Source organism: Erythrolamprus reginae, chromosome 10 (assembly GCF_031021105.1).
Source record: "Erythrolamprus reginae isolate rEryReg1 chromosome 10, rEryReg1.hap1, whole genome shotgun sequence".
Classification (NCBI taxonomy): Eukaryota; Metazoa; Chordata; class Lepidosauria; order Squamata; family Dipsadidae; genus Erythrolamprus; species Erythrolamprus reginae.
Genome location: NC_091959.1, coordinates 44644492 through 44659187, shown reverse-complemented (window position 1 = coordinate 44659187; position 14696 = coordinate 44644492). Strand labels below are relative to the sequence as shown.

General features: G+C 43.3%; 1 protein-coding gene across 1 annotated transcript in view; it reads right to left on the bottom strand.

Annotated features, from left to right (window-relative positions):
- Nucleotides 1-14696, bottom strand: part of SLC8B1 (solute carrier family 8 member B1) — a 40465-nt gene that overhangs the window by 16837 nt on the left and 8932 nt on the right. Inside the window, exons 4-10 of the mRNA XM_070763090.1 lie at nucleotides 12636-12788; nucleotides 8656-8708; nucleotides 8405-8462; nucleotides 7061-7166; nucleotides 4164-4331; nucleotides 2674-2781; nucleotides 1500-1547 (exon numbers count right to left, since the gene is read on the bottom strand). Of these exons, the coding sequence (XP_070619191.1) occupies nucleotides 1500-1547; nucleotides 2674-2781; nucleotides 4164-4331; nucleotides 7061-7166; nucleotides 8405-8462; nucleotides 8656-8708; nucleotides 12636-12788 (694 nt within the window). The remainder of the gene's footprint in view (nucleotides 1-1499; nucleotides 1548-2673; nucleotides 2782-4163; nucleotides 4332-7060; nucleotides 7167-8404; nucleotides 8463-8655; nucleotides 8709-12635; nucleotides 12789-14696) is intronic.

Here is a 14696-nt window from a genome sequence, read left to right as displayed (position 1 = left end):
GAAGGAAGGTAGGTAGGTAGGACGGAAGGGAGGAAGGGAGGAAGGAAGGGAGGAAGGAAGGAAGGGAGGTAGGGAGGAAGGATGGAAGGAAGGGAGTTAGGAAGGAAGGAAGGGAGGGAGGGAGGGAGGGAGGGAGGGACGAAGAACAGACAATAGCAATAGCACTTAGACTTATATTTCCACTTCACAATGCTTTTACATCCCTCTCTAAGTGGTTTACAGAGTCAGCATATTGCCCCCAACAATCTGGGTCCTCATTTTACCCACCTCTGAAGGAGGGAAGGCTGAGTCCACCTTGAGTCAGGAAGGAAGGAAGGAAGGTAGGTAGGTAGGTAGGAAGGATGGAAGGAAGGAAGGGAGTTAGGAAGGGAGGGAGGGAGGGAGGGACGAAGAACAGACAATAGCAATAGCACTTAGACTTATATTTCCACTTCGCAATGCTTTTACATCCCTCTCTAAGTGGTTTACAGAGTCAGCATATTGCCCCCAATAATCTGGGTCCTCATTTGACCCACCTCTGAAGGAGGGAAGGCTGAGTCCACCTTGAGTCAGGAAGGAAGGAAGGGAGGTAGGGAAGAAGGAAGGAAGGAAGGAAGGAAGCAAGGAAGGAAGCAAGGACGCAAGCAAGGAAGGAAGGACAATAGCAATAGCACTGTAGACTAGAACAAAAATGAAGAAAGAAAAGAAAATAATTTAGAATAGAATGGCAACAGCATTTAGATTTATATACCGCTTTCTAGTGCTTTTACAGACCTCCCTAAGCGGTTTACAGATTGTCAGCCTCTTGCCCCCAACAATCTGGGTCCTCATTTTACCGACCTTGGAAGGACGGAAGGCTGAGCCAACCTTGAGCCTGCTGAGATTCGATCAGCCGGCGATCGAGGGTCTTATCATAACGAGCGAGATTTCGGCCATTTTCGGTGATATTTTTGCTTCCGCGCATGCAGAATAAATAAATTTATTTATTTATTGTATTTTTATGCCACCCAACCCCTCAAGGACTCTGGGAGGCTTACAACAGGATATAAAATACATTTTAAAACATCATAAAAGATTAAGGAAAAAAATAGTTTAAAAAATCACATACCTACATAGCATTCAAGCTTGGACCTCGTAAAATTGCGAGATCAACAGCCCTAAGACTGCCGGAAAAGCCAGGTCTTCAATGCTTTCTGGAAGATCAATAGAGTGGGGGCAGTCCGAATCTCAGGGGCTAGTTGGTTCCAGAGAGGCGGGGCAACCACAGAGAAGGCCCTTCCCCGTGGGTCTACGAGCCGACACTGTTTAGCTGACGGGACCTGGAGGAGACCAGCTCTGTGGGATCTTACCAGTCACTGGGAACTAAGAGTTAGTGGTCTCTGGGAATTGAATGGGGGGGGGCTTCAATTTAGGACCTTTGTGGCTCTTTGAGAGTTTAAGGTTGCCGACCCCAGGCCTACACAAATCACTAAAATCAATTCTAAGCCATCTTCGTGCTTAGGAAACGGAGAATGTCTTACCCCCGTTCAAATTTGCGTTGTCACCTTCTTCAGAATCCGTTGAAAGCTCTGGAGAGGGGCAAAGAGAAAATGCATTTATCATAGCGAGAAGCAATAGCATTTAGACTTATATTCTGCTTTATAATGCTTTTCCAGCCCTCTCTAAGCGGTTTGCAGAATCAGCCTCTTGCCCCCAACAAGCTACAATTTCCCCAGGCCTTCTGGCCTACCCAGAGCTCCGTGTTTGCAAAGCCCAAGGTTCAAAACTCATGCTAACTCATGCTAACAGCATAATGTGAACTGAGTACCCATATGTAGCTTTGGATCGCATCTGGGCTTGCCCAACCATGTGACCTTAGACCTACACGAGGTTCGATTACTGCAACGCTCTCTACATGGGGCTACCTTTGAAAAGTGTTCGGAAACTCCAGATCGTGCAGAACGCGGCCGCGAGAGCCATCGTGGGGCTTCCCAGATTCGCCCACGTATCTACAACACTCCGTGGCCTGCATTGGCTGCCAATCAGTTTCCGGTCACAATTCAAAGTGTTGGTCATGACCTTTAAAGCCCTACATGGCATTGGACCAGAGTACCTCCGGAACCGCCTGCTACCGCACGAATCCCAGTGGCCGATAAGGTCCCACAGAGTTGGCCTTCTCCGGGTCCCGTCGACTAAACAATGTTGTCTGGCAGACCCCAGGGGAAGAGCCTTCTCTGTGGCGGCCCCGGCCCTCTGGAATCAACTCCCCCCAGAGATTAGAACTTCTCCCACCCTCCTTGTCTTCTGAAAGCTACTTAAGACCCACCTATACCACCAGGCATGGGGGTTTTGAGACATCTTTCCCCCAGGCTCATTATAATTTATGTTTGGCATGTATGTGCTGTTTGGTTTTTAATTATGATAGGATTTTTAGTTATTTTTAATATTAGATTTGTGCCATTATAATATTGTTTTTATTGTTGTTGTGAGCCGCCCCGAGTCTTCGGAGAGGGGTGGCATACAAATCTAATAAATTGAATTGAATTGAATACTACACTTCTGGTAGAAAAGATAGGATCCTAATAAGAACGCTGAAGTCAACCCACTTCATTTCTGACCTTTGGCCATATTGGTTTGGAACTGTAGTATTGAACATCTTGGGAGTCCACCGATACTCCATCTCTGGCCTATATGATACATACACCACCCCCTCACCTGGTTCTGGGTGGCTGGATGGGGTCACTCTATCCCTGCGCTGCCTCTTGTGAAGCCAAGTTGAGACCACAACGGTCAAGACATAGAAGATGTAAAGTCCCAGGAAACCTGTGAACAAGAGACATCAAAGTAGTTGATATTGTTCTGTCGGGCTCTCTGGTACACTCCTCCCCAAAATTCATAGGTACAAATTTCAGACACACACACGTTTGAAAATTCAGAACAATGTTCTTTATAATGAAAATTCACTTAACCTAAGCCCTCTTTTGGTATAGCAAAGAGCACTCCTCTCCAAACAAACTGGTAATTTGTACAAGTCCCTTATCAGTTCTGTGATACTTAGCTTGCAGCTGTGAGGCAATTCACAGTCCTTCTTCTTTCACAAAGTGAAACACACTTTGCTCTGGTTTAGTTTCAAAGCGGGGAAAAATCAGCACACAAAAGGTCCAAGTCAGTAAAGCAGTCACGAAACACAAGGATCAGATAATCCTCCACAATGGCCAAACCCACAGGCTGCTATTGATAGCAGCCTCACTAATGACCACAGCCCCACCCAACCACAGGTGGCCTCATTTTCTTTGATAATAATCTCTCAGTTGTTGTTGCCTATGCATCGCTCTCCGCATGCGTGGCTGTATCATTAACTCTTGTTCTGAATCCAAGGAGGAGCTAGAGAATTGATCTCCTTCTGAGCTGTCTGCCACACTCTCCTCCTCCCTGTCACTCATGTCTTCTTGGTCAGAGGAGCCTTCATCAGCAGATTCCACCAGGGGCAAAACAGGCCTGCAGCATGTGGATGTCTCCCCCACATCCACAGTCCTTGGGGCAGGAGCTGGGCCAGAGCCAACCACAACAGATATGGTCTCCTTTGCTCATCGGACCTTGTCTCCAATTTGTGCACAATTTATGAATCCACTTCATGTACATTAAATCACCTTCAAATAAATTAAAAGGAATTTGCCTATTTTCATAGTGAGAAAAGAAACCAGCTCTAGTAAAAAAATTCAGCGGGGGGGGGGGGGGGGAAAGTAAGGCCAAAAAACCCCCAAATGCACAGGTACAGTAGTAACTGTGAAAGGGTTATTGGAGTCCCAGTGGACTACCATTTAAGTAGGAGCCAGCTGTGTGCAGCAGCTGCCAAAAAAGCCAACACAGTTTTAGGCTGCATTGACAAAGGAATAAAATCAAGATCACGTGAAGTGTTAATTCTACTATATGATGCCTTGCTAAGACCACACAGCATTCAGTTATGGTCGCCATGATGTAAACAGGATGTTGAGACTCTAAAAAGAGTGCAGAGAAGAGCAACCAAGATGATTAGGGGACTGGAGGCTAAAAGATATGAAGAACATATGCTAACGATGTTCCCAGCTTGCAAGCTCTTTCACTGTTACTCTTTGCGAAGAATGTTTTCCAAGCCCTAAATCTTTGCAGGGTTTTTCCCATTGCTCTACTTAAGCCTACCCACCCCAGTGCCTCTCAATACCTACTCAGAGCTTCTGCCAAGGTGACCTGTTCAAAATAGAGAGCCACAAATGTCAGGAAGACTGCGATCATGTAGAAGATAGCGTCCCGCAGGAAGGGGCGAGAGGCGGCGGTGAAAGGCCTCATGAGGGCTATGCCCCCGGCAACTATCGTGGTGACGAAGATGCCAGCACCTAGTAAAAAATAAAATAATAAAAGGAGAAGGTAGCTAATATATACACACACACATGCCCCGAGTCTTCAGAGAAGGGTGGCATACAAATCTAATTATTATTATTATTATTATTATTATTATTATTATTATTATTATTATTGATGATGATGATGATGATGATGATGATGATGATGATGATGATAATAATAATAATTAAAAAATATGACCTATAAAGCCCTTCATGGCACCAGACCAGATTATCTCAGGGACCGGCTTCTGCTGCACGAATCCCAGCGACCAGTTAGGTCCCACAGAGTGGGTCTTCTCCGGGTCCCGTCAACTAAACAATGTCGCTTGGCGGGACCCAGGGGAAGAGCCTTCTCTGTGGCGGCCCCGGCCCTCTGGAACCAACTCCCCCCAGAGATTAGAATTGCCCCCACCCTCCTTGCCTTTCGTAAGCTGCTTAAAACCCACCTCTGCCGCCAGGCATGGGGGAATTGAGATACTCTTTCCCCCTAGGCCTTTACAATTTTATGCATGGTATGTCGGTATGTATGTTTGGTTTCTATAATAATGGGTTTTTAACTGTTTTTAGTATTGGATTATTATTATTATATGCTGTTTTATTATTGCTGTTAGCCGCCCCGAGTCTCTGGAGAGGGGCGGCATACAAATCCAATAAATAATAATAATAATAATAATAATAATAATAATAATAATAATAAATAATAATACATTTTGAGGGCATGTGAGAATGGCCTTGGGAGAGAGAAGGAAGACCTTCAGTTGAGACAAAGGTTTGATAAGAGAAATCTGGGTCTAATGGGAATGGAGAACCATCTATATGTTCTCACACATATAATGTGTGTGTGTGTGTGTGTATAGAGGCTTAGAGGTTAAAGCTACTGCCTTATAGGCAGGCTGCCCAGGTTCAACTCCCGGTAAGGGCATGGCTGGCTGATGAGAGCTAAATAGCTTGAAATAGATCTATATTAGTCTTCCTTCATTTTCATTATCAACAAAAATATGTTACTCTGTGTGTGTTTGTGTTTATATAGAGGCTTAGAGGCGAAAGCTACTGCCTTATAGGCAGGCTGCCCGGGTTCAAATCTCAGTAAGGGCATAGCTAGCTGATGAGAGATAAATAGCTAGAAATAGATCTATACTACTCCCTTTATTTCTTTATATGTTCTTTGTAAATTTGAAATATATATATATTCTCTATGTGTGGGTGTGGGTGTATATATCGGCTTAGAGGTTAAAGCTACTGCCTTATAGGCAGGCTGCCCAGGTTCAAATCCCGGTAAGGGAATGGCTAGCTGATGAGAGCTAAATAGCTTGAAATAGATCTACCCTATTAGTGTTAGAAGATAAAGATTCTTCGGAGAGGGGCGGAATACAAATCTAATAAACTATAACTATAACTATAAAGCTACTGCCTTATAGGTAGGCTGCCCAGGTTCAAATCTCAGTAAAGGCATGGCTAGCTGATGAGAGCTAACTAGCTAGAAATAGATCTATCCCACTCCCTTTATTTCTTTATATGTTCTTTGTAAATTTGAAATATATATATATATATATATATTCTGTATGTGTGGGTGTATATATCGGCTTAGAGATTAAAGCTACTGCCTTATAGGCAGGCTGCCCAGGTTCAAATCTCAGTAAGGGCATGGCTAGCTGATGAGAGCTAAATAGCTTGAAATAGATCTACCCTATTAGTGTTAGAGGTTAAAAAGTCTTCGGAGAGGGGCGGCCCACAAATCTAATAAACTATAACTATAACTATAAAGCTACTGCCTTATAGGTAGGCTGCCCAGGTTCAAATCTCAGTAAAGGCATGGCTAGCTGATGAGAGCTAAATAGCTTGAAATAGATCTATCCTACTCCCTTTATTTCTTTATATGTTCTTTATAAATTTGAAATATATATATATATATATTCTGTATGTGTAGGTGTATATATTGGCTTAGAGGTTAAAGCTACTTCCTTATAGGCAGACTGCCCAGGTTCAAATCTCAGTAAAGGCATGGCTAGCTGATGAGAGCTAAATAGCTTGAAATAGATCTATCCCCCTCCCTTTATTCCTTTATATGTTCTTTGTAAATTTGAAATATACAGTATATATATATTCTGTATGTGTGGGTGTATATATCGGCTTAGAGGTTAAAGCTACTGCCTTATAGGCAAGCTGCCCAGGTTCAAATCCCGGTAAGGGCATGGCTAGATGATGAGAGCTAAATAGCTTGAAATAGATCTATCCTCCTCCCTTTATTCCTTTATATGTTCTTTGTAAATTTGAAATATATATATATATTCTGTATGTGTGGGTGTATATATCAGCTTAGAGGTTTAAAGCTACTGCCTTATAACCAGGCTGCCCAGGTTCAAATCCCGGTAAAGGCATGGCTAGCTGATGAGAGCTAAATAGCTTGAAATAGATCTATACTAGGTCTTCCTTCCTTTTCATTATCAGCAAAAATATGTTTGTGTGTGTGTGTTGTTGTTGTATAATGTTTTTCTGTTGAATCACCTGGTATACCCAATTATAGGAGCATACTACCTCCCATACAGCACTGCCTAAGAAAGCAAACAGCCCAGGTTCGAATCGCGGTAAAACTATGACTAGCTGATGAGAGCTAAATAGCTTGAAATATTCTAATAATCTATAATTGTTTGTGTATGATATAGAGTTCAAACACAGAGACAGGACACCAACCCAGGCCGTTTCCCTTTTGCCATTCTTACCAAACAGTGCTCCGATGGCTAGTCCAGCCGTCCGGGGATCAGAGAAGGCTACGACCGCACTGAAGATGTCAGGAGCTCCATTTCCGAAAGCCAGAAAGGTGACACCATGGAGGAAAGGCTAAGGAAAGAAGACCCACCATCGCGGCTGCTCTGTTCAGGAGTGGGCTTCGTTCCATCCCTTCAACCGCAACAACACGCGAGCACGTAACAGATTTAAAGTAAGTGCCAACCGCTCCAAACTAGACTGCAAAAGAATACGACTTCAGCAACAGAGTGACCAACACCTGGAATGCTCTACCGGACTCTGTGGTTTATACTCCCAACCCCCGAAGGCTTTAACCTTAGACTATCTACGATTGACCTCTCCCCCTTTCTAAGAGGTCTGTAAGGGGCGGACATAAATGCACCATTGTGCCTACTGTCCCTGTTCTATTGTCTTCTATCATTACTTTTTATCATTACTTTTCTAACGTTTTCTTTACACAAATTACCATAATTGTTTGACAAATACCTATACCCATACCTATACCCATACCTATACATTTACATATACCTATACCTATACATATACATACATACATATATATGTGTGTGTGTGTATGTATGTATGAACTATATACTGTATATCCTATTCCTATTCCATTCTACTTTAATTCTATTCTATTCTACTGTACTCTACTCTACTTTATTCCATTCCATTGTCTATTCTATTCCACTCCATTTCATTGTCCATTCCATTGTCTATTCCATTCTATATTCTATTCTATTCCCTATTCTATCCCTATAGTCCTCAAAGAGGGGTGGCATACAAATCCAATAAATAAATAAATAAATAAATAAATAAATAAATAAATAAATAAATAAATAAATAAATAAATAAATAAATAAATAAATAAATAAATAAATAAATAAATAATAGATAGATAAATAAATATTCTATTCTATTCTATATTCTATTCTACTCTACTCTACTCTACTCTTATTCCATTCCATTCCATTCTATTCCATTCTGTTCTATATTCTATTCTACTCTACTCTACTCTACTCTACTCTATTCTTATTCTATTCTATTCTATATTCTATTCTATTCTATTCTATTCTATATTCTATTCTATATTCTATTCTATTCTACTCTACTCTTATTCTATTCTATTCTACTCTATTCTTATTCTATTCTATTCTATTCTATTCTAGCCCACTGCATTCAATTGCATTGCATTCCCTTCTCCACTTTTTCCCCCTCCCTGGTCTCCTTTCTCCATGTTATAGGTTGTCCTTCTGGGACCACCCACTCTGTCCCGCGTTCCCGAAGGACGTGAGGGAGGAGCCCTCCCAAAAGGATACTGCCACATTATGAGCCAGGCGCAGCTTGGTGGAGATGGCCGATAAATTAGGGCAGAAGCTAGAAGGAGAAAGAAAGAGAACGATCAAACATTTCTTATTGCTTTCCCTCTCTGCCTTGTCTCCTGCAGATAACTTCTCCGTGGAAGACTGACCCCAATCTGTATATTTCTGCACGCAAACAGCTTCTCCATCAGAAGGTTCTATCTGAAGGGAGTTTATTTTGGGATTTGGATTCTGGGTTTGCTACTCACAATTTCTCAGCCGTGACGCCAAGGAAAACGAAGAGGTAGAGAAGCCAAAGGACCTGCAAGAAACCCAAGACAAAGTCAACGAAGGAGCAGGGGAGACAAGATAGACAGGGGAAGAGCCTTCTCTGTGGAGGCCCCGGCCCTCTGGAACCAACTCCCCCCCAGAGATTAGAATAGCCCCCACCCTCCTTGCCTTTCGTAAGCTTCTCAAAACCCACCTCTGCCGTCAGGCATGGGGGAACTAAGATAATCTTTCCCCCTAGGCTTCTACAATTTATGCATGGTATGTTTGTATGTATGGTTGGTTTTATAACAAGGGTTTTTAGCTGTTTTTAGTATTGGATTTTTACATTCTGTTTTTGTCACTGTTGTTAGCCGCCCCGAGTCCGCAGAGAGGGGCGGCATACATATCCAATAAATAAATAAATAAGACTACTTCAGCTTCAACCGCAACAACACAAGAGCACTCAACAGATTCAAACTTAATATTAACCACTCCAAACTTGACTGTAAAAAAATATGACTTTAACAATCGAGTTGTTGAAGCGTGGAACTCATTACCGGACTCAATAGTGTCAACTCCCAATCCCCAACATTTCTCCCTTAGACTCTCCACGATTGACCTCTCCAGGTTCCTAAGAGGCCAGTAAGGGGCGTACATAAGTGCACTGGTGTGCCTTTCGTCCCCTGTCCAATTGTCTTCCCTTATCTTATATATCATACATATTCTCTCCTTATCTATCTATCTATCTATCTATCTATCTATCTATCTATCTATCTATCTATCTATCTATCATATATATTCTCTCCTTATCTCTTATATCATATATATTCTCTCCCTCCCATCTACTTCTCTTCTTTTTTACTTTCTATCTTTATATATATTACTTAATGTCTATTCTCTTCCATATGTATTGTATATTGGACAAAGAATAAATAAAAAAATAAATAAATAAAAAAAGGTAGCAATCTTCCAATATCTCAGGGGTTGCCACAAAGAAGAGGGAGTCAAGCTATTCTCCCAAAGCACCTGAGGGCAGAAGCAATGGGTGGAAACTAAACAAGGAGAGAAGCAACTTAGAACAAAGGAGAAATTTCCTGAAAGTTAGAACAATTAATCAGTAGAACAGCTTGCCTCCAGAAGTTGTGAACGCTCCAACACTGGAAGATTTGGATTTATTGAACAATATACACCAAAATCCAAATAATTAAAATTCAGTTACAACTAAAAAACTAAAGAACCAATACATACATAACTGTTCTGCCGGGCTCTCTGGTAGGAGCCTCCCAAAAATTTAAGAGTACAAATTTCAGACACACACACACACACACACACACGTTTGAAAATTCAAAACAATGTTCTTTATCTCAAAAGTCAAAATCAACTAAGCACTCTTTTTGTATTGCAAAGAGCACTCGTCCCAAAACAACCGGGTAGTCTGTACAATTTCCCTTAAGCAGTCATTAAGTACTTAGCTAGCAGCTGTGAAGAAACTTCACACCCCTTCTTCTTCCAACGAAGTGAGACACACACACACACACATTGCTCTGCTTTGTTTTCAAAGGCGTGAAAAATCAACAAAGTCCAGAAACCAGCAACCCAGGATTCCTGACGAACTGCGATCAGATATTCTTCCACAACGGCCAAACCCACATGCTGCTATTTATAGCAGCAGCCCTAATTACTGGAGCCTCACCCAAACACAGGTGGCCGCTCTTATCTCCTGTAATATGTCCTTATGTGGTCTCTTCTACGCATAATTCTGCACTTGCCTGGATCCAAAACGTCTTCATCCGAATCAATGGAAGATAAGGGAGATTGACTGCCTGGGCTGTGTGCCAAGCCCCCCTCTGCCGAGTCACTCCCACCTTCTTCTTCGTCTGAGGAAACTAAACTCTGAACTGACTCTGTCGGCAATAACACAGGCCTGTGACATGTTGAAGTTTCCCCTGCATCCACCTCCACATTCCCTGGGGCAGGAGATGGGCCAGAGCCAACCACAACACATAACCATTCAATCAACAAACACACCATACATTCAACAGCTGGGGGGGAGGGAGAATCTAATAACCCCAAGCTTGGTGGCATAGGTGAGTCTTTAGACTCTTACGAAAGGCGAGGAGGGTGGGGCAGTACGAATCTCCGGGAGAAGCTGATTCCAGAGGGCCGGGCCCCCCACAGAGAAGGCTCTTCCCCTAGGTCCCGCCAAATGACATTGTCAAGTTGACGGGACCAGGAGAAGGCCGACTCTGTGGGATCTAACTGGTTGCTGGGATTCATGCGAAGATGTTGGATAACTATTTGTCTGAAACCATTTGTTTGTAGGGTTTCCTGCCCAAGCAGGAACCGTATTTATGGAGTAAAAAAAATATTTCTTAAAATAAAGTTCTCTTTTCCTTTACACCTTTCTGGCATGGTCCATTGGGTTTGCATGCCAGATAAAAGGGCCCAAACATTCTGGGGCAATGCAACCTGAACTGAACACACTCAAAACCGTAGAAATGGTGGTAGACTTTAGGAGAAACCCTTCCATCCTTCCACCTCTCACAATACTAGACAACACAATATCAGCAGTAGAGACCTTAAATTTCTAGATTCTATCACATCTCAAGACCTAAAATGATCACCTAAACCAGTGATTTTCAACCTTTTTTGAGCCGCGGCACATTTTTTACATTTACAAAACCCTGGGGCACATTGAACCGGGGGGGGGGGGGGCTAAAAAAAGTTTGGACAAAAAAATTCTCTCTCTCTCTTCCTCCCTTTCGCTCTATTCCTTTCTCCCTCCCTCTTTTTCTCCCTTCCTTCCTCTTTCTTTCTCTCTCCCTCTCTCCCTCTTTCTTTCTCTTCCTTCCTTCCTCTCTTTTTTGCTCTCTTTCTCTCTCCCTCCCTACGTCCCTCTATGCCTTTCTCTCTCTCTCCTTCCCTCTCTCTCTCTCTCTTGCTTTCTTTCTCTCTCTTTCTCTCTCTCTTTCTTTCTCTCTTGCTTTCTTTCTGTCTTTCTCTCTCTCTCTCTTGCTTTCTTTCTCTCTGAGCTTCGCGGCACACCTGACCATGTCTCGCGGCACACTAGTGTGCCACGGCACATTGGTTGAAAAACACTGACCTAAACCATCATCAAAAAAGCACAACAAAGAATGTTCTTTCTGCGCCAACTCGGGAAGCTCAAACTGCCCAAGGAGCTGCTGATCCAGTTCTGCAGAGGAATCATTGAGTCTGTGATCTGCACCTCTATCACTGTCTGGATCGGTTCTGCAATCCAACGAAACCGACACAGACTTCAGAGGAGAATCAGAACTACAGGAAAAACAATTGTTACCAACCTGCCTTCCATTGAGGACCTGTATATTGCACGAGTCAAAAAGAGGGCAGTGAAAATATTGACCCCTTGCATCCTGGACACAAACTGTTTCAACTCCTACCCTCAAAACATCACTACAGAGCACTGCGCACCAAGACAACTAAACACAAGAACAGTTTTTTCCCGAACGCCATCACTCTACTAAACAAATAATTCCATCAACACTGTCAAACATTTTACTAAGTCTGCACTTCTATTTCTACTAGTTTTTTCTCATCATTCCTATCATCCTTTTCCTCCCACTTAGGACTGTATGACTGTAACTTATTGCTTGTATCCTAAGATTTTTATTAATATGGATTGTTTCTTCATTGCTTATTTGACCCCTATGACAATCATTAAGTGTTGGACCACATGATTCTTGACAAGTGTATCTTTTTTTTTAATGTACACTGAGAGCATCTGCACCCAAGACAAATTCCTTGTGTGTCCAATCACCCTTGGCCAATAAAGAATTCTATTCTATTCTATTCTGTTCCTATTCTATTATGTTCCTATTCTATTCAATTCTATTCTGTTCCTATTCTATTCTTTCTTTTCTTTTAAGAACCAGGAAAGACAGTGGGTCAAAACCACCCAAGAAGCAAAATATGAGGTTTCCTTTCTCACTGAGGTTCTTACATAGAGGGTTATGGCCAAAGGTTGCAGAGCCGTTGGGAAGACGCAGAAAACTCCATTGAGGTAGTTCAGGAAGCCACTGTCCATGTTGCAGTTCGAGTTATTCCGGATGAAGGAACAACGGTCTGTTCGATTCTGTCTTCCCACTTCTCTGCACTAGAGCGGAGACAGAAAGGGAGAGAGCAAGCAGGGTTAACTGCCAACCTACCTGGACCAGGAAGCTCTTCACACAGCACCTCTTGCCTTTATCATCTCACGGCTCAACTACTGCAATGCGCTCTACGTAGGGCGACCCCTGAAAAGCGTTCGGAGACTTCAAGTAGTCCAGAATGCAGCCGTACGAGCTGTTGTGGATGCACAACCCACATCTCACCAACTCTCCATGAACTCAGAATGCAGCTGCGAGAGCAATCATGGGCTTCCCCAAATATGCCCATGTTACTCCAACATTCCACAGTCTGCACTGGTTGCCAATCAGTTTCCGGTCACAATTCAAAGTGTTGGTTATGACCTATAAAGCCCTTCATGGCATCGGACCAGCATATCTCCGGGACCGCCTTCTGCCGCACGAATCCCAGCGACCGGTTAGGTCCCACAGAGTGGGTCTTCTCCGGGTCCCGTTGACTAAACAATGTCTTCTGGCGGGACCCAGGGGAAGAGCCTTCTCCGTGGTGGCTCCGACCCTCTGGAACCAGCTCCCCCCAGAGATTAGGATTGCCCCCACCCTCCTTGCCTTTCGGAAACTCCTTAAAACCCACCTCTGCCGTCAGGCATGGGGGAATTGAAACATCTCCCCCTTGCCCATGTAGTTTCTGTGTATGATTCGATTGTGTGCTTGTTTTTTATATATTGGGGTTTCGTTTGGATTTTTTAACCTAAAACTGTAATTTAGATTGCTAAATATTAGATTTGTTGCTATGTATTGTTTTTTTACCATTGTTGTGATCCACCCCGAGTCTGCGGAGAGGGGCGGCATATAAATCCAATAAATCTAATCTAATCTAATCTAACTGCACTGGCTCACAATAGGTTCTCTGGATGAAGTTCAAGGTGTTGGTCATCACCTATAAAGCCCTACATGGCTTAGGGCCAGACTATCTTCGTGACCGCCTCCTACCATATACCTCCCAATGACTGATAGTGGCTACAGGCTACTTCACCTAACTGCTAGCTGTAGTTCAGCAGTTCAAATCTCGCCTCTGGTTCAAGGTTGACTTAGCCTTCCATCCTTCCGAGGTGGGTCAATGAGGACCCAGATGGTTGAGGGCAAGAGCTGATTCTGTAAACCACTTAGAGAGGGCTGCAAAGCACTATGAAGCTGTGTCTAAGTCTAAATGCCATTGGTAACTGAATGGAGCAGAGTGTTTTACTGGCCGGGCGCCGTTGCCTGTTGCCAATACGGAGTTTTGTTCAGCAGATATATTCTCATCGTGCCCAGAGAGAGAAATATTTGCCTCTTCCTAGCATCGAACTCACAGCCTCCTGATTGTGAGGCGAGAGCTTCCCCCTCTAGCCCACTGTACCAATCATGTCTCAATCCTGTGACGAAAAGATGAAAGGAAGGGTCAAGGAGGACCATCGAGAATGGTCAGCTGGTAAACCCAGTCGACATCTTGTCCTCTCCTGCATGTGGAGCCTTCCACATCAATGATTCCCAGAAGTTCCCAGAAGAAATCAGGAAAGAGACTGGAACCCTGGTTGGATTTCTTCCAGGTCACGCCACCTATTATGAAGTGGGTGGCTACATTCTACACTAGGGATATAGGTAAAGTTGGCTCTTCTATGACATGTGGACTTCAACTCCCAGAATTCCTAAGCTAGCATGACTGGCTCAGGAATTCTGGGAGTTGAAGTCCACAAGTCATAGAAGAGCCATCTTTGCCTAGCCCTGTTCTACACCATCTGAAGCTTCTAAGCTCTATTGACGTTGTAGGGCAAAGAAATCCCTTCCTGATTATTCTGAACCAAGCCAGGTACAGTCAAGAAAAAGGTTTTTTGCACGAGCAAACCGGGAGTCCCTTTTTTTGGGTGCCGCTGTGACTTCCAGTGGTCACTAAGCAAACT